Consider the following 22,610-nt stretch of genomic DNA (forward strand, 5'->3'; position numbering starts at 1 on the left):
TTTCGTCACACGTTTCCCTCCATCAACATTTTGCTAATCACAAATCTGGTTGTGCATAATTTTCTACATGTTGTCATCTGTGTACACTCTGGTCACACGTATTACTCTTCACCACCATGCACTTCCTCCTCCTCATTCAAGGCCTCAGCTCTGAGGAGCTGTTCATCCTTCACATGTGGCAGGGTCACCTCAGGTCTGCCATTGGTCAGCTTTACTTCCTGATCATGTGCATCACCATTGTGTTTTCCTACGCTAGGATAATGTAAGTGTCCATGCAGTGTTATATCTCTGAAAACAAGAGGACATCAGATCTGTGCATCATGCTCAGCATGGCTGTAAATTACAGGATATAACCAATATTTAACACAAATGTATTAAATGAGAACATGAAAAAAGTAACAATGTGACAAAGGGGTTGTTTATTGTGACGCTACAAAGAATTATTACATCAATCACCTCAACTTTTAGTAAAATTGTCCTTTTGGTGTGGGATCAATAAAGTCTTATCTTTAATTTGACTCTTTATATTCAACTTATGTAATAAAGTTACTCGGAAATAGTTGAAATACACAAAGTGGCCGTTTTAGGCATACTTTGATTTTGAGTGAGTCCCTCCAACGGACAAAGTGAGTAACTATAGTTACTGTCTCCTATGAGGTGTGTTGTTGGCGGATGTTGTCGCTGGTGACACTGTGGTGAGTTAACGTTCATTTGATGTTGTGTTATAGTTGCCGATATAAAGCTCTCACACACAGCTCCTGCTCAGAAGGCTGCACAGAGCACAGCTGAACACTTTCATGTCATGTCACTCCAGGGAGGGTTTGGTAAACTGGGTCTTGTGCTCATTTGTCCCCTTCTAATTATTTGTCCATGCACGACGTACTAAAATAATGTGTATCGTGTTTGATACCTGTTGATTCAAATAGAGATCATTTGAGCATCTGTTCTTGAGTTCTGCATCTGGTTTTAGAGCTGAATGAAGTGTGGCAGTGTCTGAAGGGTTTTTACATTTGGTTGTGACAGACAGAAAAATGGCTGCTAACATCACCACAGAGTACAAGATGAATGATAAGATCATGTTGATTCAGATCTTTGTCGTCCTTTTTCTCTGCATTAACCTTCTGCTGATTACGACCTTTTTCACCAAGGAGTTCTTCTACACCACCATGCGCTACGTCTTATTTGCTGTCACACTAATGTCAGACTGTCTGTTTTTATTCATGTCTGACATCCTGCTCATTTTGAGTTACTCTCGCTATACGATACAAATGTGGTTGTGCCTTATTATTTATATCGTTTCGTCGCTGTACTCTTTTGTGACACCGCTCACTCTGACGGCGATGACCCTGGAGCGCTACGTGGCCATTTGCCTGCCGCTGCGTCACGGAGAGCTGTGCTCCCCACGCAGCGCTCTGCACAGCATCCTCATGATCCACAGCCTCAGCTCTCTGCCCTGCATCGTTTTTCTCTCCATCTTCTTTGCATCTGCCACCTACGGCTCCTACACCCAGGGCAGAATATGCTCTGTGGAAATCTTCATCTTACACACGTGGCAGGGTCACCTCAGGTCAGCCATTAGTCAGTTTTACTTCCTGATCATGTGCATCACTATCGTGTTTTCCTATGTTAAGATAATGAGAGCAGCCAAAGCTGCATCAGGAGAGGACAAAAAGTCCACATGGAGAGGACTCAGAACTGTGGGGCTTCACGCTTTCCAGCTGCTCCTCTGCCTCATCCAGCTGTGGTGTCCATTCATAGAAGCTGCGTTGCTTCAAATCAATCTCATGTTATATATCAATGTCAGGTTCTTTAATTACATTACTTTTATTCTTGCTCCAAGATGTCTGTCTCCTCTCATTTATGGCCTCAGGGATGAAATGTTTTTTCATGCCCTGAAAAGATTTGCTCTCTGTGGTTTGCGTAAGAAACACTGATTTGTATCGATTAACAAATTGTCCTGATGTTATATTATGAAATGTTTTTTTGTTTTTTTTGCGTCTCTGGCTTGATTTATATTGTTATTTTATTATTTTTTTTAAATGTAAATGAAATATTCAGTTGGATTTAACAACGAAAATGCTCCAATAAATCATAGATATGTCCGGGGGTGTTGAAATTAACCATTGAATAACATCCAATCCCACTACTTGTATTTTTACTGACAATATTTGCAAACATTGTATTAAAGTCAGCCACACAATTAATAAACTCACCCCCCATTTCATTAGATAAACTTCAGCATGCTTATCTAAATAACTGAACGAATGGTGTTTTTAAATATCAAATATTCTTTATTTGTTACAGTGAAAACTGTCTTGAAAATAAACGTTGTTAAACCTATATTTTGTATCTGTCTGCGTCATTAACAGTGCAAAGTCTGTCAGGCACCACTGCAGTGACACAACATGAGGGCATACAGGAGCACACGAGGAAACTTTAACCTTTGGACAGTGCATTAAATCCACTTTGCATATCATACAAAGCAGGACTATTAGGTGTGGGAGTAGAGATAGAAAGTTAAGCATGTCAGCATTGTCATTGTGAAACTTGTTGAAATGTAGAACACCCTAACACACGAAGCTGCTGTCAGGCTGCATCACTCTCCACCACCGACCTGAAATGACCCTCAGCCCCAATATTTGGACTCGGCTGTAGATCGTCCTCGTGTCGCAACAGCGCCGACAGCCAGAAAAACAACATCTGCACAGAACATACGTGAAATCCACCTCACACACATCTCTCCACAGGACTGTTTCAGCTTTTTGAACTACATAATGTTTGATCTTGCACCGAAATGTCTGAGTCCTCTCATTTACGGCCTCAGGGATGAAACCTTTTTTACAGCTTGAAAAACTCTGTATCTTTTGGCTTGCGGGAAACAAAGATTTGAAAAGGAAATCGATAATTTATCAACAGAAATTTCAGCATTCAAGTGTGAACCAATACTTTGTCATTTAAGTGAAGTTGTTCATTTGAGGTGAATTGTAGGTTTCTGCTCTCATTTTAAATTATATTACATTGATTAAATACCCTTTGGAATTTAAATGTACAAGCAAATATGACTTATTATGATATGACTTAAAAGGAGGATTATATTATAATCAATGTAATTCCTGTGTCTCATATTTGTTATCTATGCCTTAAATATAACAGTTGTAAAGTTTGATGAGATATATCACGAATAATGAATGTGCAGAAATCAAAATCACCCATGTATTGTATGGACACTTTTATATTTGGATATAAGGATTATGAACCAAGTCCAAACTTCACAGATGAATTATATAAAGTAATCGAAGGGTTAAATGAAAAAAGAATCACTGGGCCAACTTCTTCTTATAGTTGCTGAAGTCCCGTAGTTGGTGTGTGACAGGAAGTCTGCTTAACCCAAGTTACAGGACAAGAGCAGGTGGTTGGGCCTGGAAAGAAATGTGTTATTCTCTCTATTCATGGTCAGTGTATCATCAAATCAAATGTGAGGATGTTATTTAAGTAAAAGAGTTGCCAAATGTTGATTCAAGCAAAGTGAAATCAATATCCAATGAGCATTGTCCAAATATAAAGAACAATTCTTAATGCAACGCAGAGACGACTCCACATACAAATAATTTATTTTCCAACAAAGCTTCTAATCTTCCAACAGCTTTGAAATAAGGATTTGAAATTTCTGTTGGAAAACACATTTTGAGAAGCCCAACTACTCAGGACACGAAAACTCTTTCCAGCACATCACATTGTAACTATGGCAAGTCAATGTTGGCAGCAACTGGCGGTGACAACTCTGTGGTGGGTAAACTTTCATTTTATCTTCCCCTTGAAAGTTCTTATATCGGTTTATTTTTGTCACATTTATTTAACTTACAGTATTTGTCATATACTTCTGATGTGTATTGTTTTTTTGTTTTGATCTGTGTAAATTCTTGTTCCAGCTTTGAGATCCTTTTTATTGAATTTATAAGGCAGGTGTCAACATTTTTTTATGTGGTTACAAATGAGACATTTATGGCAAAAACAACTCTTTGACGGAGTAAAGCATTAATTACAGACTCATTTTAGTTCAGGTTTTCGTCACACGTTTCCCTCCATCAACATTTTGCTAATCACAAATCTGGTTGTGCATAATTTTCTACATGTTGTCATCTGTGTACACTCTGGTCACACGTATTACTCTTCACCACCATGCACTTCCTCCTCCTCATTCAAGGCCTCAGCTCTGAGGAGCTGTTCATCCTTCACATGTGGCAGGGTCACCTCAGGTCTGCCATTGGTCAGCTTTACTTCCTGATCATGTGCATCACCATTGTGTTTTCCTACGCTAGGATAATGAAAGTGTCCATGCAGTGTTATATCTCTGAAAACAAGAGGACATCAGATCTGTGCATCATGCTCAGCATGGCTGTAAATTACAGGATATAACCAATATTTAACACAAATGTATTAAATGAGAACATGAAAAAAGTAACAATGTGACAAAGGGGTTGTTTATTGTGACGCTACAAAGAATTATTACATCAATCACCTCAACTTTTAGTAAAATTGTCCTTTTGGTGTGGGATCAATAAAGTCTTATCTTTAATTTGACCCTTTATATTCAACTTATGTAATAAAGTTACATGGAAATAGTTGAAATACACAAAGTGGCCGTTTTAGGCATACTTTGATTTTGAGTGAGTCCCTCCAACGGACAAAGTGAGTAACTATAGTTACTGTCTCCTATGAGGTGTGTTGTTGGCGGATGTTGTCGCTGGTGACACTGTGGTGAGTTAACGTTCATTTGATGTTGTGTTATAGTTGCCGATATAAAGCCCTCACACACAGCTCCTGCTCAGAAGGCTGCACAGAGCACAGCTGAACACCTTCATGTCATGTCACTCCAGGGAGGGTTTGGTAAACTGGGTCTTGTGCTCATTTGTCCCCTTCTAATTATTTGTCCATGCACGACGTACTAAAATAATGTGTATCGTGTTTGATACCTGTTGATTCAAATAGAGATCATTTGAGCATCTGTTCTTGAGTTCTGCATCTGGTTTTAGAGCTGAATGAAGTGTGGCAGTGTCTGAAGGGTTTTTACATTTGGTTGTGACAGACAGAAAAATGGCTGCTAACATCACCACAGAGTACAAGATGAATGATAAGATCATGTTGATTCAGATCTTTGTCGTCCTTTTTCTCTGCATTAACCTTCTGCTGATTACGACCTTTTTCACCAAGGAGTTCTTCTACACCACCATGCGCTACGTCTTATTTGCTGTCACGCTAATGTCCGACTGTCTGTTTTTATTCATGTCTGACATCCTGCTCATTTTGAGTTACTCTCGCTATACGATACAAATGTGGTTGTGCCTTATTATTTATATTGTTTCGTCGCTGTACTTTTTTGTGACACCGCTCACTCTGACGGCGATGACCCTGGAGCGCTACGTGGCCATTTGCCTGCCGCTGCGTCACGGAGAGCTGTGCTCCCCACGCAGCGCTCTGCACAGCATCCTCATGATCCACAGCCTCAGCTCTCTGCCCTGCATCGTTTTTCTCTCCATCTTCTTTGCATCTGCCACCTACGGCTCCTACACCCAGGGCAGAATATGCTCTATGGAAATCTTCATCTTACACACGTGGCAGGGTCACCTCAGGTCAGCCATTAGTCAGTTTTACTTCCTGATCATGTGCATCACAATCGTGTTTTCCTATGTTAAGATAATGAGAGCAGCCAAAGCTGCATCAGGAGAGGACAAAAAGTCCACATGGAGAGGACTCAGAACTGTGGGGCTTCACGCTTTCCAGCTGCTCCTCTGCCTCATCCAGCTGTGGTGTCCATTCATAGAAGCTGCGTTGCTTCAAATCAATCTCATGTTATATATCAATGTCAGGTTCTTTAATTACATTACTTTTATTCTTGCTCCAAGATGTCTGTCTCCTCTCATTTATGGCCTCAGGGATGAACTGTTTTTTCATGCCCTGAAAAGATTTGCTCTCTGTGGTTTGCGTAAGAAACACTGATCAGATTTGTATCGATTAACAAATTGTCCTGATGTTATATTATGAAATGTTTTTTTGTTTTTTTTGCGTCTCTGGCTTGATTTATATTGTTATTTTATAATTTTTTTTAAATGTAAATGAAATATTCAGTTGGATTTAACAACGAAAATGCTCCAATAAATCATAGATATGTCCGGGGGTGTTGAAATTAACCATTGAATAACATCCAATCCCACTACTTGTATTTTTACTGACAATATTTGCAAACATTGTATTAAAGTCAGCCACACAATTAATAAACTCACCCCCCATTTCATTAGATAATCTTCAGCATGCTTATCTAAATAACTGAACGAATGGTGTTTTTAAATATCAAATATTCTTTATTTGTTACAGTGAAAACTGTCTTGAAAATAAACGCTGTTAAATCTATATTTTGTATCTGTCTGCGTCATTAACAGTGCAAAGTCTGTCAGGCACCACTGCAGTGACACAACATGAGGGCATACAGGAGCACACGAGGAAACTTTAACCTTTGGACAGTGCATTAAATCCACTTTGCATATCATACAAAGCAGGACTATTAGGTGTGGGAGTAGAGATAGAAAGTTAAGCATGTCAGCATTGTCATTGTGAAACTTGTTGAAATGTAGAACACCCTAACACACGAAGCTGCTGTCAGGCTGCATCACTCTCCACCACCGACCTGAAATGACCCTCTTTTGAACTACATAATGTTTGATCTTGCACCGAAATGTCTGAGTCCTCTCATTTACGGCCTCAGGGATGAAACCTTTTTTTACAGCTTGAAAAACTCTGTATCTTTTGGCTTGCGGGAAACAAAGATTTGAAAAGGAAATCAGTACTTTCGCAACAGAAATTTCACCATTCAAGTGTGAACCAATACTTTGTTATTTAAGTGAAGTTGTTCATTTGAGGTGATTTGTAGGTTTCTGCTCTCATTTTGGAAATCCATGCTGTAAATATTGAAGTTGTAAAGTTTTATGAGATATATCACGAATAATGAATCTGTAGAAATCAAAATCACCCATGTATTGTATGGACACTTTTATATTTGTGTGTGAATTGTTCATAATGATTAACTCAAGTGACGTCTGTTATTTTCCAATAACTGCACAGCGTGTCATAGGTTTTGTTTTGTGCAACATGTTTCTGTGTCTGTAAATTAAATCAATCTGCTTTCACACATGTCATAATCTGGTTTAAACAAGGACCCATCAACATATATATCAAATTAAATAGATTTATTTTATTGTTTAATATCATGTGAACAGTGAGGAGACAATGATACAAACAATATTTTACATATATATATATATAAAAAAGACTAAACTAAAACATACAATAACAATACAATAAACAATGTGGGACAAGCTTCAATGACATTCTGAAGATTTGACAATCAAGCAGACAAAAGCTCATATTCACTATCAAAATAAATAGTCTTAAATAATGATTAATGTAATAATAAAGAATTATTGTAATATTCATTTAGAAAAATCTGATTTTCTTTGCTTAACATGTAATCATCGTACGGGCTCGTATTCGAGACGGACACACATTATGGAAATTACACTTAGTTTAAAGCTTTGGAAGCTGAATCTGTTTGACAGGCTCTCATTGTTTTTCCTGTTCTACAATATCTCCATTTCCCTCAGTCCTCTCTTAGATAAGCTTCGTGCACCTCATGCTCCTCATCATCAAAGGAGGCAGCGTATTCAGCCATCCTTTGGATCTCTTCGACTTTAGTCTCGGCCAACTTCTTCTCTGCATCCGCTGACACTCTGCGCGCCTCCTCCACCTGCGACTGGGCCACCTGAATGTTTGTCCTCACGGTGATGGACGCCTGCTCGGCTCCTGGAAACACACAGACGCAAACATGGTGTTTTTGTGAAACTGCTGCGAAAGTTCAAAGGTCGTCGTGATACCGGCTTGAGCTCAAAGATTTGATGTGGACACTGTGTTTCAATTTGGTTTTAAACAAAGCTCAGCTGAGTTTCCAGCAGATATGTTGTTTTATTCTATCGTGATAATATTCTTATCATGATTATAAATGAACTCACCTGAGGTGTTCGCTGCCTCAGCTGCCATTTTGCACAAGTTGACAGCATTGATCCAGGATGACTCAAAACGTTTGCACTCTTCTAGTCTGTAGGTAACCTGTCAGGTCACAGAGATGAGAGAACCTCAGTATTATAAATGTATTTATATATATATATATGTTACTCGAATGCTATAAGTACGTGTGTTAACACAAACTTACCTCAGCACGCATGGCATTGATCGCCTGCTTGTGCGAATCCTCCTCTGATGAGGTCAGTTTTCCCACTGAGGCCAAATACCGTCTTTGGACAGCAATGCGTGTGTGAACAGCCTGAAAGCAAACAGAGGCAAAAATACAGAGCAACTTTTAAAACAACAACCTCAATGTGTTTTTTTTTAAAGAAAGAAAGTTAATAAAACATGGAGGACATGTGATCAGACAAGGGTTTTAACTGTTATGGTCCTAAACTCATTCTTCACACATATTATCCCCTCAATAATACAGTTATGTATGAATGAAAATATTTTGGATTATGTCTCATGTACTGTGAGAGTATTTCTTTATCCAAAATATGGATAAATCTTTCCCATAAAATTAAAACCCACCTTAGAATAGTGTGTCAGGGCGTCTATGAGAGCCAAAGTGGTCTGAGAGAGGAAAGTACTGGAACTGTCTGTAACGACTGAGACTGCTCTTCTGATCAGGGAGTCGTGAGTGAGTGTTTCCATTTGCTACAAACAGGAGGGGAAACGGGAGAAATTCACTATTTCAACTCAAACAAAACATTTTCCAAGTTTTGCACACTTGGAGTCATCGGCTGGTGCATGTACTGGTTGTATTATTTCCAATAGGAGAGTCACTCACCTGTGTAAAAAGCCCACGGGCAACACTTAAGGATGCAATGCTCATATGTGCAGCGCTGGTCCATTCCCCTGACTTCTGGACTCCACACTTCCTGCTGCTCAAAGGGCCGCTCTCCGAGCTGCTGTTCAGACATCAGGAAATTATATTATTTTATATAATAACGTTTTTATTGTGCTTTGAGTTATAATTTTGAGGCTGACAGATTTTTCAGGCGATGTTTGAGAAGTTAAACATGAAAAATAACAGTGTCTATTAAAATAACTCACCTGAGGTCACGGCTGCAGGTGGCTCCTCTCCTGCTCGGCAGCAGCGACATGTCTGTCTGATTTCTCAGAAATCCTCCAGCAGCACGACTTGCAGACGCTGAACACTGACGAACAACTTGCATTTTGCTGATAATTCCCGTCTAACTGCTACACCTGAGGAATGTATTTGCTAGGTGCTCTATAAAATGAGTTGCTTGCTACAGGTCTTCTATTTAAAACCAATCTGCTGCTAACTCAGAGTTGCTCTGTCTTTAGTAAAATCAGACAAATAGATTTTTTTCTTGTTGCTAAGAAGCTTTCAGTCTGCTGGTCTTCTGCTGACTGTCACTGCCGCTGGGTATTTGTAAGACCCCAGAAACATTTGATTGCGTAAAAGGCATTGATCTGTTGACGCTGCCTGGCGTTATCTGGCGTTATCTGCAAAAGCCCAACGAGACAGGAACTACGTGCAGGCTGCAGAACCTGATGTGCTGGTTGTTTGACCAACACTCGCCGTCAGGGTCACAATAATCAGAAACTGGCTTTTTCTTTGGTTTGACTCTCATGCATAAAATTGTGAGTATATAGCACATTTGACAAATTGCATACAACTGATGAAGCAAGTTGGTATATTGGAAAACTATAACAATCCAGAATGATAATGATTGAGAATGCCTTTGCCAATTTTGTTTTCTTCAGTGCCGTCTGTAAAAAAGCTGAAACCTCCCCATTAGATGAACTTTAACACTCAAAGTTCAGCAGAGGCACACAATTCCCAACCATGTCCTTAACATGATCAAAACAAACACACAGAAAAGTCAAGAACAACTGCTGGATATCCCTAAAGAATTCTATATAATCATAAACATTTCATGAAAGTCTTATTTTTATACCATCAGGACTGTAAGTAACATAATGAGACCACATTTTCTTGGGCTTTTCTTTGTTGCATCCTTTATTAATCCCATCCTCTAATAGCTTTTTAGTTTATTTCACTGAAAATAGTTTTATTGTACTCCACACTTAAATAGGCCATTTAATATTTCACTAAAGCTCTTGATGCCAACAGATTAGTAAGAGCATTGATTCTGTCTAATTGCCTGCAAATAACTTATCTGCTGAGTTGACATCCTCTGGGGTTCAGAGGCAGAAAGTTTGTTTTGCACAGTTTGGTCCAATCCCCTGCAGACGTGTCCACTGACGCAGGACGTGCGTAAAGAGTGGACGAGCCCCCTCTGAGCTGTTCTCTATAGAGTCAACTTGTTTGCCAAACAAGTGAAAACTTCAGGTTGCGCAATTAGACTCAGGAGCTTTACGTTAATAATCAGCCAGTCTGTTAATTACTAAACAGGGGATATGAGACTTGTCCTCTAATTGTGCTCTGGAGATGTCGCGCACTGCAGCAGCTCACTCCAATGGAGAACGTGTCGGAAAACACTCTTCATGTGATTCATCATCTTTTTGAATAACTACACTGTTAATATACCTGTAGGTTAATTGTGCTGTGATGACTGACATGAGTGATGTGGTTCAAGAGCCTGACACTGAAACACTGTTAAAAAAGTGGCACCAGGTTTGTGTCAGATCAGTATCATATATATTAGTCCAAAAAATGTAATAAACAAAATTTGAGTTTTTACTCTGCAATTTGCAGATTTTTAGCATTTTCCTAAATTTCCAATCTAGAGGTATTTACTTGTAGTAATAGTACAATAAGTATAATTCCAGGATAGTAAGAAACCATTTAAACAATTACAAAAATACAGTGCTGAAATGCACAGTACTGATCTTTACAACGACTGTCAATACTATTTACCCTCCCTCATGTATGCACAACCACAGTCAAACATCCTCGAACCCTGAGATAAACCATCTTTCTGCCGTGCACCACACAGTTACACATGTTTATGTGTCTATGTGTCTTTTCACCATTATATATATGTCTTATATATTTTATTCCTAATTAATGTGACAATGTAATATGGGTCATGCCAACAACATCTTCTGAAATAAGAATTTTCTTATTAAAACACGTGAGATGACATGGAACCCACGAGGCAAACGGGGTAGAGGACGACCCAAAAATACCTGGAGAAGGAGCACAGAGCAGGAATTCAAGAAGAAGGGGCTGACGTGGAAACAGCTGGAGAGGATGGCTCAAGACAGACGAGGGTGGAAAAAATTCATCAATGGCCTATGTTCCAAAAGGAATAGAAAGGCCAAATAGAAAGAAAAAAAATAGAATATTGGACTGGGAATATTTCTAGTAGTATAAATGTTGCATTTTTAGGAATATGGGGTAAATATTTTCTGAGTGTAATTTTACAGGTAAAATTCTGCAGTGATAGTAACAACACTTAATGCTTTTACGGCGTCAGTGAGACCCGTTACAATTAAAAAAGACGGAATCTCGACATCTGTAACAGTTCTATCATGAGGCCCAGCAACTCTGGATCCTGCAGTAATGGACTCACTGAGAGAGAGACTCAGCTTCACTGACTGTAGTAACATCTACAGCTCACAAAGCGTCGCCTGCATTGACGTCAGCACTGTGAGCTGAAGTAAGAAGCACTGCTGCCAAAAACACTTTGCTCAACAGTTCACAAACTGCACTGAACGAGTCTGGTCCAGCTCACGTGGAAGTGTCCTCTCAGCAGAATCCTCTCAGTGCCAGCGATCGATACGAGAGCCGCCCCCGTGACAGCTGGAAACGGCTCAGTTGAGTGACAGCACCACATCAGCAGGAAATAAATAGTTAGATAGATTAATTAAAAATACTTTAACTTAAACAAAATTTGTCCACGTTTTTCAATTCTGTGCTGAAGCTATCTGTTTATTTTCATAAGAAAATATGTCCTGTTGCACAATGTGTTCATGCACCTGTCGTACATGTGAGGTCGACGATGTTCATGATTTTCACCCCACAGGGCAAACAGGATGGAGAAATAATGCAGCTGGTCAAACAGGTTCTCTTAATATCCTGGTTTAATTCTGATCCTCTACATACTGGTTTACATACAACTTTGCTGCAGCTGGACAACAGAACTGCACTGCTGCAGTGACAGATGGCACTCGGTCATATTAAAGGTTCAGTGTGTACGATTTATGTGAAAGGGATCTATTGGCAGAAAGTGAATATAAAAAATAATCCAAGTGATGTTTTCACTAGTGTTTCATCTAAATTGTATGAATTGTTGTTTTCTTTACTTTAGAATAAGCCGTTTATATTGAAACAGTTTATATTTAAATAAGGAGCAGGTCCTCTCTAAGGAAGCCGCCATGTTATTTACAGTAGCCCAGACTGGACAAACTAAACACCTTTTGAGTTTTTATGACAACTGAAGGCTGCCACAGCTTCTCTTTCATGTTTGGAAGGGGTGAGGTGAGGGGTTCAGCTGCAAAATGCAACTTCACCACTAGAGGTCACTAAATTCTACACACTGAACCTTTAAGTTAACATAAACAGGAATATTCCAAAATCAACTGCCATGTCAACAGCATGCTCTGATGATCCTCACCTGAATAAGGTCATAACCAGAATAAGCAATAATCAAATTAAGACATGTGGAGTAGTCACATGACGGACATGTATACGTCTTAATCGCATTAGAACGTCTTATTAGAGTTTTCACAGCATCTTGAAACATCATGTACACGACAATTACCAACTGCTTGACGTCATAATCAGACTTTGCTCTGTAACATGCAAACAGGAATATGAATGGAATATTCTATTAGCAACTCATGTGAACATCATACTTAGAATAATGTAAATCAACAGGTTATTGTAGACAGTGTGGATCATCAATTATTTGAGTGGCAAACAATGTAAATGATGTTGGAAATTGATTTACTGTAAAAGTAATTACACTCTGCCAAGACTTTGGTTTGGAGATATAACTGATGTATTTAGAGATTTTTAAACAATAAATAATACTTTTAAAAGAATCCCGGTTTTATGACTTTACTTTGAAGGGGTTCTGAGGGTCCTGACCAAGTTCAGTGCAACATCACTTGTGACGTGTTTGTTATGATTTTAAGTTGCTATGATTTAAGAAAAGTTTCATGTCACAACACTCTCCATGTTCAGAGCTTCTTTCCACAGATCTCGTCTCAGCCCGTGAGTCCAACTCCCTACTGAAATCTGTTGATGATGAGAAACATAATGCTTAATGATGAAAGCATGAAATGACTTTATCTCTGGAGGAATCGGGCCTATATCAGACACAACATATAGGAACGAGGCCAGAGATTAGAGGGAGAACGTCTCAGGAACGTTCATCGAAGACACATCTTATGATGAGAAGAATAGAAATCTGAACTCTTCTGACGGACAAAGACATGCGTAGGTGAATGAAGTGCTTTGTTATGAAAAAGTTTGTTAAGACAAAGTTCAAACTGCTTCAAAGTCAAAGGAGTATTTACAATGTTGGAGGTTTTCTGTCAGTTATCAAGTAGATTATGTTGTTGTTTTTATGTGTGTATTCATTTTATTTCTCAGAATGTACATGGAGCTTTAAATGCTTTAACATGTGTGCTCCCCGGCCTCCACAGCTGCAAAATGCCGAATCTGACTGAACTTCAAACCAACGCAACCTCCCACAAGAGCCTGTCTGTGATCATCAAGGTGTGTGTGGTCATCCCGTTCTTCTGCGTCTTCCTGTGCTGCATCGCTGTCATGCTGCACATCTTTGCGTCCCACAGGCAGTTCCTGGACACGTCCCGCTACATCCTGTTCGCCTCCATGCTGGTCAACGACACCCTCCAGCTCATGACCTCTGTGCTGCTCTTCCTCTTTGTCATGGGTCGGGTGAAATTTGGTCTGGTATACTGTGTTCCCCTGCTCTTCATATCCACTGCCACTTTCCATAACACCCCTTTTATCTTGGCCACCATGTCACTGGAGCGTTACATTTCCATTGTCTACCCCCTGCGACGCCCGACCTCCTGGCGCTCAGACCGTATCTGGATCATTATTCTGTCTCTATGGTTCATCAGCTGCATCTTCCCTGTCATTGACTTCTCCATCGGGAAACGTGATCCTTCTGTGGATGTCCTCTCCACCCCTGTGCATTGCAAACCTAATCTTATCAACCCCTCTCCTATCCACACGTTGTTCAAAGCTGCTGTCAGTTTGCTCTTCTTTGCAGTGGTCGCAGTCATCATCCTCTTTACATATGTGAGAATCCTGCTGGAGACCAGGAAGCTGAGACAGGACCGAGTGTCCGTGAGCAAAGCCGTGCACACGGTGTTGCTGCACGGCTTCCAGCTGCTGCTGAGCGTGCTGGCCTTCAGCCATCCCGTCACTGAGACTCTCATAGTGCTGCACGCCAACTGGCAACCTGAGGACATCGCCTTTTTTAATTATTTCTGTTTCATCCTGATCCCACGTTTTCTGAGTCCGCTCATCTACGGCTTCAGAGACCAGAGTCTCAGGGGCTACATCGGGAAAACGTTCCTCTGCTGCTCAAAGAAAGTCAAACCCTGGTCGTAGAATTAAATAAGATTAAAGACACGAGACAGGTTTATATTCTTACTTTTCACACACACACGCCTTTAAGAGACGCTTCCTAATGCACTTCCATTGTAAGTAATGGTGACAAAACACAAAGTCCTTGTTCTTCTGGGTAAATGTATATGCCATGTGTATCTGCCATTTTAGTGTGAAATTCATTAAAAAAACATGGGCTAAGTTATGACAAGTCCTTTCAAAAACAAAATTTAAATTTCTTTCCTCCAAAAAGGCCTCAGAGTGTATTAAAAAAGTCCTAGACAATCATTTTGTTTATGAAACATCATTGTATCTTAATGAAACAGTTGATTGTGCTGCAGAAGACTCATCAATCCCTTGTTTGTTTTTTGTCAGTCAGCAGCATCAGATCTGCAGCAAACACTGTCACTACTGCTGCTTTAGGTTGCTCATTGTCTCATGATGAAAAATGTAAGAAGAAGCTTAAAATAAATTGTATTGCTTGATTCATTGCCCATTTCATGCAACATTTCTGGATCCACTGAATGATTATTATCAGTGGAAATGTGTTATATGAGTCCATGTGATATGAATTAAAATATTATAAGTCCTAATGTCCCAACTGGTTTTCCATCATACTTTCAAACATGTGCCGATGTTATCATGAAACATATTTAAAAGTATAAAATTGTTTTCTATGTGTCTGTTAAATGTCTTAAACCTAGTTTTATGAAATCTGCAGCAACCCCGTTCTTGCATATACATAAAGGGAGTGAACATTTCAAGTTGTACTGATGTAATTCAAAGATTATTTGTGACGCAGAGAGAACAGAATGTACAATCTCTGAACAAGAAATAACCAGACACTGATTAAACCTTGTGTGTCCACAAGATCGACACATTTATGGATCCGCCACCAGAGTCAATACACGTTGTTGACAGTTGTGGGATTGAATTTTAGTTGTTATGACACAATCTGGCAGCTGCTGTGCTTCAGCCTCTCAGTTTCTCATTGAGCATGCACTGCTGATCCTGCAGGATTTATGAGCAAGTCTGTGACTGAGCTTCACACTTTATAACGAATATTATAAAAATTTAAATACCATAAATGTTTGAACAATGCACAAATAAGTGGGCTGAAATTTCCATTTAAATATTTATATATGTGTATGTAAGCAGCCTAAATGCAAGTTTCCCTTGATGCTGGTAAAAATGTGTCAGAATTGTGTTATAGATAATAAATAAAAATACAAAATGTAACCCACCAAGTCAATCTGTTCTCTGGGTGCCTGAAATACACAAATTAAAACTTTGAATATGTTATTTTTTTTTTGCAATGTCCATTAGAAGGGAAACTATATTGAACAGATGCCCATAGGCCAGATATTACTCACATTTTCTTGAGGATTAAAAAGTGATTAACAGTATATTTATTGTGAACTGGTTCTTTAAGTTAAGGGTGTAAAGCACCATATGCATGTCACAGTGACACATGTAGTTTAATCCATATCAACATTATTAACATGTAATAATAATAATAATAATAATAATAACAATAATAATAATAATAATATTGATAATAATAATAGCCTAATTACACCAACAATTAATGAATCTTTCTTCTCAAATTTATGGAGCTTTATTGCTACAGATGGGATGTTGTTCAGCACTGTTGCCTGCAGATGTCGCTGTGACTCCAAACTTAAGACCCATATGAACCTATCGCTGTGATTTATCGTCACCTAAAAACAAATAAATCAAATTAAATAAATATAATTATATATATAGGCTATAATAAAGGTGGCAAGTTGATCTTTGTATATCATACAATAAGTGGTTTGCAGGCAACCAGGCTCAAATTTAATAATTTAATCAGATTAATTTGCACAAACAACCTAAATAAAAGTTTGGAATACTCCTGTTGTTGTTGTAGAGGAAATAAACCAGTGTGATGAGTGTAATGGTGTAAAACCCATCTCCTCAGGCTGTGGGTGAAAGCTGATCTCACATGTGAGGAGGACCTGGAGGCAGGTTTGATTCTGACAGAGAAGCCTGCAGGAGGAGGAGGAGGAGGAAGAGGAGCTCAGACTGAGGAGCTGCTGCAGGAGGAAGGACATTTAACTCTTTGCTGTGGAGATGAATCTTCTCACACGTGTTTTGTTCGGCTGCGTTGTCCTGACTGTGTCCGCAGGAGAAATGTACACATCGCTGCTGAACGTCCGGCAGGCGATCAGTGTTGAACGGAAGCTGATCGATGACCTGAGAACTTACATCGACCACGAGTTTGAGAGGCTGCAGGACATCAGGCGGTGAGTGATGGTGGCAAAGTGGAGGTGGATGGTTTCTATACAATTCTCTACCTGCATGTTGGATATTCAATAAACAATGATTCCCCCAGAGATTTGTGACTGTGAAATCCTGAGAGAGAGACAGAGCTGCACCTCTGTTCTGTATTTAGGGAAACATCTGCTTTAATTTCCAGATGTGTTTTACTTTGAAAGTGGTGATGGGTTTTGTCCAGTGAACAGTACTGGAGCTGCAACATATAGTGGACAATTAAAAGTTTGTGTACATAATGATGATCAGAGATTTCACAAGAATATGATCATGAGATAAGATACGATAAGTTAAGATGAGTTAAGACAAGACACAAGACAAGTCATGAAAGTTAGGATAAGGTAAGTTAAGACAAGACAAGTTGAGATACGATAGGATGATAAGGATACAACTTAAGACAAGACAAGTTAAGTCTAGTCAAGTTGATACAAGACAAGTTAAGGTACGATATCATACAATGAAATATGATACGATACGATGCAATACTTTACGATGCAATACTTTACGATACGATAAGATACGATACCTAATACACGATACCATACGATATGATACCATACCATATACGATAGGATATGATACCATACCATACGATCAGTACGATACAATACAATGCAATACGGGTTAAGACAGGATGAGACAAGTTGAGACAAGAAAAGTTAAGATATAATACGCTACGATACGATATCATACGATACGATATGATAAAATAGGATAGGATAGGATAGGATACGATACAATGAAATACAATACGATATAATACAAGTAAAGAGAAGACAATTTAAGACAAGTCTAGATGAGACAAGAGAAGTTAAGCTACAATTCAATACAATACCAAATGATACGATGCAATAAGGTACGATATACGATGTCCCAATAGCTCAAAAATGTCAATTTCACTGTTACGGAATTAAAGTTCTGTTTTATGGTTTTTCTTTACAAGAAAACAATGACATCAATTAACTGTGCAGGTAGAATCATGGCTTTTAAAGTTTTTCTTTCCCTTGGCCAGAAACTTTCATGATGCTGCAAAGAGCCCAACTGATGCAGAACAAGACTCATCAAGTCACTTCCCAATAATTAATGCTGAAGATTGAATTCTCCATGGGAAAAAAAAGAAAATGTGTGGAGGAGTCACTTTGACCAAGACACTGAAGCTTCAGTGTTGTGGTGTTTTTGTGGTTTGGTTGGAAAATGAGTCATGTCATGCATCAGCTTGACTGATCTGTCAACATCCAACATTCATTTGAATTTCTTCTTCTGGCGTCAGAACAAAAAGCTGTTTCCTTTCAGCCCAGCGCTGAACTTTCAGAAGTTTAAAAGGTTGCTGTTATTAGATGTAGGGAAGTAAAATCTAATTAAGTGAATAAAGACAAACAAATAAAAGCAGATAAGGTCATAAATAAAGTGATGTGCTTTGGAGTTAGGTGAACTGTTATGTAAAAAGGTATCTCTTGATTATTTCATTATGAGATGATCTGTCTATTTCCTTCGTGTTGTTTGTGTCAAGTACCACAAATCATTGTGTATTTGGTATTTCAACTCTGATGAACAGCAGAGTTTCGTATAACTCCTATCGTGGTTCTGCCTGAAGGATATTTTCTCTTCTGTGAACAGTTTTTAGCTCACGAGCTTCTAACCCAAATCCTAATTGAGTGGTTGTCCTCTTCTTTCCTTTAACCCTTATGTTGTTCCTGGGTCGAATTGACCCAGAGTGTGTCTGTGTCTGTGTGTGTGTGTGTGCGTGCGTGAGTGCGTGCGTGTGATCATACGCAAGCCCTGGCCGGTCAGGGTTAGGGTTAGGGGGACCCAAGGATTGTCATGATCCAATTCTCCTGGGGTAATTGAGACCAATGGATTGTCATTCTCGATTGTCATGGGAGGGGTCATTTAGACCCCCAGAGAGGGCGCTGTGGTGCTCTGTGGGGTCATTTAGACCCACACCTGATTCCAATTGAAATCAAGGGGGGTACATTAGACCCACATATAAGTCTCAGTGTGCCACTCTCTCACGGACCATGGCACGATGTCGCGTCAGGAGCGTTTCACCAGAGAACAGGTTCTCCAACAGCTATTCTCCCAGCAACCATCCTCTGAACCCGAAGAGGGCGCGAAAGAGCCAGAGCGGCCAGTTATGTTATGTTATGTTATGTTATGTTATGTTATGTTGTGTTATGTTATGTTAGTTATGTTATGTTATGTTATGTAGATAGCGGCTGCTAGTCCTCGTCCTCATCTCATCTCCTCTCATCTCTTCTCCTCCTGTTTTTCTCCCTAGGCCGGTGTCCATTCCGTCAGTACATGCCCAGCAAGCCGGCGAAATACGGGATCAAGTCGTGGGTGGCCTGCGATGCGAAATCAAGCTACGCTTGGAAGATGCAAGTGTACACCGGAAAGCCGAGCGGCGGACGCCCAGAACGGAACCAGGGGTTGCGGGTAGTGCTCGATGTAACGGAGGGACTGCACGGTCGTAATGTCACGTGTGACAATTACTTCACCTCATACGAACTCGCGCGGCAGCTCCTGGAGAGGAAGCTCACCGTGGTCGGCACTGTTCGGAAGAACAAGCCCGAGCTCCCGACCAGGCTGCTCGCGGTCAAGGGAAGAGAGGTGTTCTCATCCAAGTTCGCATCCACGCCCACTGCCATTCTTGTGTCCTACATCCCAAAGAAAAACAGGAATGTGGTGCTCCTGAGCACACGGCACCCTGAGGCCGACATCAGCGACCGCGAGGACGGGAAACCGGTCATCGTCCTGGACTACAACCGCAACAAAGGTGGCGTGGACAACCTAGACAAGGTGATCGGAACGTAGAGCTGCAGGAGGATGACCGCGCGCTGGCCCCTGGTCGTCTTTCACAACATTCTCGACGTCTCTTCTTACAACGCCTTCGTGATATGGAGAGAGATCAACCCAGACTGGATGCCGGGCAAGCGGAACAAGCGGAGGGTGTTCCTAGAGCAGCTGGGAAAGGCTCTCGTGACTCCGTTCATCGCACGAAGGGAGCGCATCCCCCGCACGGACGCGTCCGCCGCGGTTGTGAAGGCTGTAAAAGCCGCCGCCGCCGCACAGAGAGCTGTTGACTACGACGCTCGACCCGAGTGTCCGGCCTCTTCCATAGCCCTAGCAGCAGCCCCGCTCGGGGCGAGTAAGAGGAAGAGGTGTCAGATATGCCCCAGGAAAAAGGACTGTAAAACTCACACCATGTGCCGCGGGTGTAACAAATACATCTGCAAGGGCTGCTCACTTGTCTATTGCGCTAGGTGTGCGTCCTAATATGGGGTGGGCTATGTGAGGGGGCCAACAGCCGGGGGAAGCAGGGACAACACAAGGGTTAATAACCACACTTTAACACAGCTTCTACACCAAAGTGTCTGACCTGCACACTGGACTTTATAAAGGCCTGGCGGCTGCGATGGCGAACCCGCTGGCGACCTTCACCCTGATCAAACGGCTGCATTCAGAGTGGCTGAATGTCATCTGCACTGCAGCTGACAAAGTGCTGAAAGATCATCGCCACAGTACTGCGGTTGTGTAGTCGAGCCTCAGTGGAGGTTGGAGGTGTTTCTGGGTCTGATAAATGAGCTACAGTGGAAGGTTTACCAGACCATTCCTGGGGTTTAACCCTTCACCTTTAATTTCACTGACAACTCACTTCCTGGCTGTTTATACAGAAAATAACGGAAGCTCGTAAACTGATAAAATGACTAATAAAATAGTTCATGCATGAAATTCAACTCTGTCTGAGATAAGTAGAATGATTCATGGCAGAAAATACACTTGTAGCTCCAAGAACATCCTCATTTACTGTTCTCTAGCTGTAATTTGATTTAATTTCATTCAACCTTTTAAAACAACATTGCTCAGCCAATCTGCCATCTGTAAATGTATTCAACATTGGATAATTGATTGGTGAGGATTTCACTTTTTTACTTCACTTTTTTTCCTGTTTTTTATATCATGGAAAACTGAATATCTTTGGATTTATGTGCATTTTGATTCATGGATTAACCAGGAAGATAATATTATGATTAAAATAACACTTTGGTCCAACCTCAATTTGGACTAAAGCACTATTTTTAAAATTCATTTCAACTTTTCCTTTTTGTCTTTTTCTTATCGCAGAGAGCTGCCATCTTCTGGTGGAACCTCCACAGAAATGGTGAGGGAGACGTCGACACCCTGCACGCCGGCTGCCCAATGCTCAGTCAAGAACAACTGCTGTATATCACTAAAGAATATATAATCATAAACGTTTCATGAAAGTCTTATTTTTATACCATCAGGACTGTAAGTAACATAATGAGACCACATTTTCTTGGGGTTTTCTTTGTTGCATCCTTTATTAATCCCATCCTCTAATATCTTTTTAGTTTATTTCACTGAAAATAGTTTTATTGTACTCCACACTTAAATAGGCCATTTAATATTTCACTAAAGCTCTTGATGCCAACAGATTAGTCAGAGCATTGATTCTGTCTAATTGCCTGCAAATAACTTATCTGCTGAGTTGACAACCTCTGGGGTTCAGAGGTAGAAAGTTTGTTTTGCACAGTTTGGTCCAATCCCCTGTAGACGTGTCCACTGACGCAGGACGTGCATAAAGAGTGGACGAGCCCCCTCTGAGCTGTTCTCTATAGAGTCAACTTGTTTGCCAAACAAGAGAAAACTTCAGTTTGCGCAATTAGACTCAGGAGCTTTACGTTAATAATCAGCCAGTCTGTTAATTACTAAACAGGGGATATGAGACTTGTCCTCTAATTGTGCTCTGGAGATGTCGCGCACTGCAGCAGCTCACTCCAATGGAGAACGTGTCGGAAAACACTCTTCATGTGATTTATCTTTATCTTTATTTATCTTTATCTTTATCTTGATGTTCTCCTTTACACTTGACATCCATTGCACTTCTGTCCGTCCTGGGAGAGGGATCCCTCACATGTGGCTCTCTCTGAGGTTTCTACGTTCTTTTTTCCCTGTTAAAAGGGTTTTTAAGTAGTTTTTCCTTACTCTTGTTGAGGGTTAAGGGCAGAGGATGTCACACCATGTTAAGGCCCTGTGAGACAAATTGTGATTTGTGAATATGGGCTATACAAATAAAGTTTGATTGATTGATTGATTGATTGATTCATGATCGTTTTGAATAACTACACTGTTAATATACCTGTAGGTTAATTGTGCTGTGATGACTGACATGAGTGATGTGGTTCAAGAGCCTGACACTGAAACACTGTTAAAAAAGTGGCACCAGGTTTGTGTCAAATCAGTAGCATATATATTAGTCCAAAAAATTAAATTCACAAAATTTGAGTTTTTACTCTGCAATTTGCAGATTTTGAGCATTTTCCTGAATTTCCAATCTAGTGGTATTTACTTGTAGTAATAGTACAATAAGTATAATTCCAGGATAGTAAGAAACCCATTAAACAATTACAAATATACAGTGCTGAAATGCACAGTACTGATCTTTACAACGACTGTCAATAATATTTACCCTCCCTCATGTATGCACAACCACAGTCAAACATCCTCAAACCCTGAGATAAACCATCTTTCTGCCGTGCACCACACATGTGTCTTTTCACCATTATATATATGTCTTATCACACGGCCTGGCCTCTGTGCACTGAACACGAAATCCAGTAAGAACTCAGTT

At 40.1% G+C, this 22,610-nt stretch overlaps 4 protein-coding genes across 5 annotated transcripts; 3 read left to right on the forward strand and 1 right to left on the reverse strand.

The window, feature by feature from the left end:
- Positions 1-814: 814 nt before the first annotated feature.
- Positions 815-1,934, forward strand: LOC117773078 (odorant receptor 131-2-like). The gene has a single exon (XM_034604773.1). It carries the CDS (start codon positions 1,032-1,034, stop codon positions 1,932-1,934), a length of 903 nt encoding a protein of 300 aa, XP_034460664.1. The 5' UTR covers positions 815-1,031.
- Positions 1,935-4,813: 2,879 nt separating this feature from the next.
- On the forward strand, positions 4,814-6,092 carry LOC117773227 (odorant receptor 131-2-like). Its single transcript, XM_034604944.1, has one exon. The coding sequence runs from the start codon at positions 5,095-5,097 to the stop codon at positions 5,995-5,997; it is 903 nt and encodes a 300-aa protein (XP_034460835.1). The 5' UTR covers positions 4,814-5,094; the 3' UTR covers positions 5,998-6,092.
- A 1,134-nt stretch (positions 6,093-7,226) lies between these two features.
- On the reverse strand, positions 7,227-9,501 carry LOC117773228 (diablo homolog, mitochondrial-like). 2 transcript variants are annotated; one of them, XM_034604946.1, is made up of 6 exons: positions 9,172-9,501; positions 8,906-9,023; positions 8,647-8,772; positions 8,261-8,371; positions 8,061-8,157; positions 7,227-7,854 (listed from the first exon to the last, which is right to left on the reverse strand). In XM_034604946.1, exons 1-6 carry the CDS (start codon positions 9,291-9,293, stop codon positions 7,652-7,654), a joined length of 777 nt encoding a protein of 258 aa, XP_034460837.1. In that variant the 5' UTR covers positions 9,294-9,501; the 3' UTR covers positions 7,227-7,651. The 2 variants fall into 2 exon arrangements, with proteins under 2 accessions (XP_034460837.1, XP_034460836.1); XM_034604945.1 differs by having other exon boundaries at positions 8,906-9,026.
- Positions 9,502-11,769: 2,268 nt separating this feature from the next.
- LOC117773080 (odorant receptor 131-2-like) lies at positions 11,770-14,644 on the forward strand. Its single transcript, XM_034604775.1, has 2 exons — positions 11,770-11,868; positions 13,705-14,644. Exon 2 carries the CDS (start codon positions 13,712-13,714, stop codon positions 14,642-14,644), a length of 933 nt encoding a protein of 310 aa, XP_034460666.1. The 5' UTR covers positions 11,770-11,868; positions 13,705-13,711.
- The last annotated feature ends 7,966 nt before the right edge of the window (positions 14,645-22,610 follow it).

The sequence above is a fragment of the Hippoglossus hippoglossus genome, chromosome 13, assembly GCF_009819705.1.
Source record: "Hippoglossus hippoglossus isolate fHipHip1 chromosome 13, fHipHip1.pri, whole genome shotgun sequence".
Classification (NCBI taxonomy): Eukaryota; Metazoa; Chordata; class Actinopteri; order Pleuronectiformes; family Pleuronectidae; genus Hippoglossus; species Hippoglossus hippoglossus.

Bases quoted from the DNA above. Each gene is read 5' to 3' on its own strand.
- LOC117773228 (XM_034604945.1), bottom strand. From the start codon at position 9,293: ATGCAAGTTGTTCGTCAGTGTTCAGCGTCTGCAAGTCGTGCTGCTGGA. The intron at 8,773-8,905 runs GTGAGTGACTCT...TCCTGTTTGTAG, and splicing joins CCCGTGGGCTTTTTACACAG to CAAATGGAAACACTCACTCA. The intron at 8,158-8,260 runs GTAAGTTTGTGT...GTGACCTGACAG, and splicing joins TCAATGCCATGCGTGCTGAG to GTTACCTACAGACTAGAAGA.
- LOC117773080 (XM_034604775.1), top strand. From the start codon at position 13,712: ATGCCGAATCTGACTGAACTTCAAACCAACGCAACCTCCCACAAGAGC.
- LOC117773078 (XM_034604773.1), top strand. From the start codon at position 1,032: ATGGCTGCTAACATCACCACAGAGTACAAGATGAATGATAAGATCATG.
- LOC117773227 (XM_034604944.1), top strand. From the start codon at position 5,095: ATGGCTGCTAACATCACCACAGAGTACAAGATGAATGATAAGATCATG.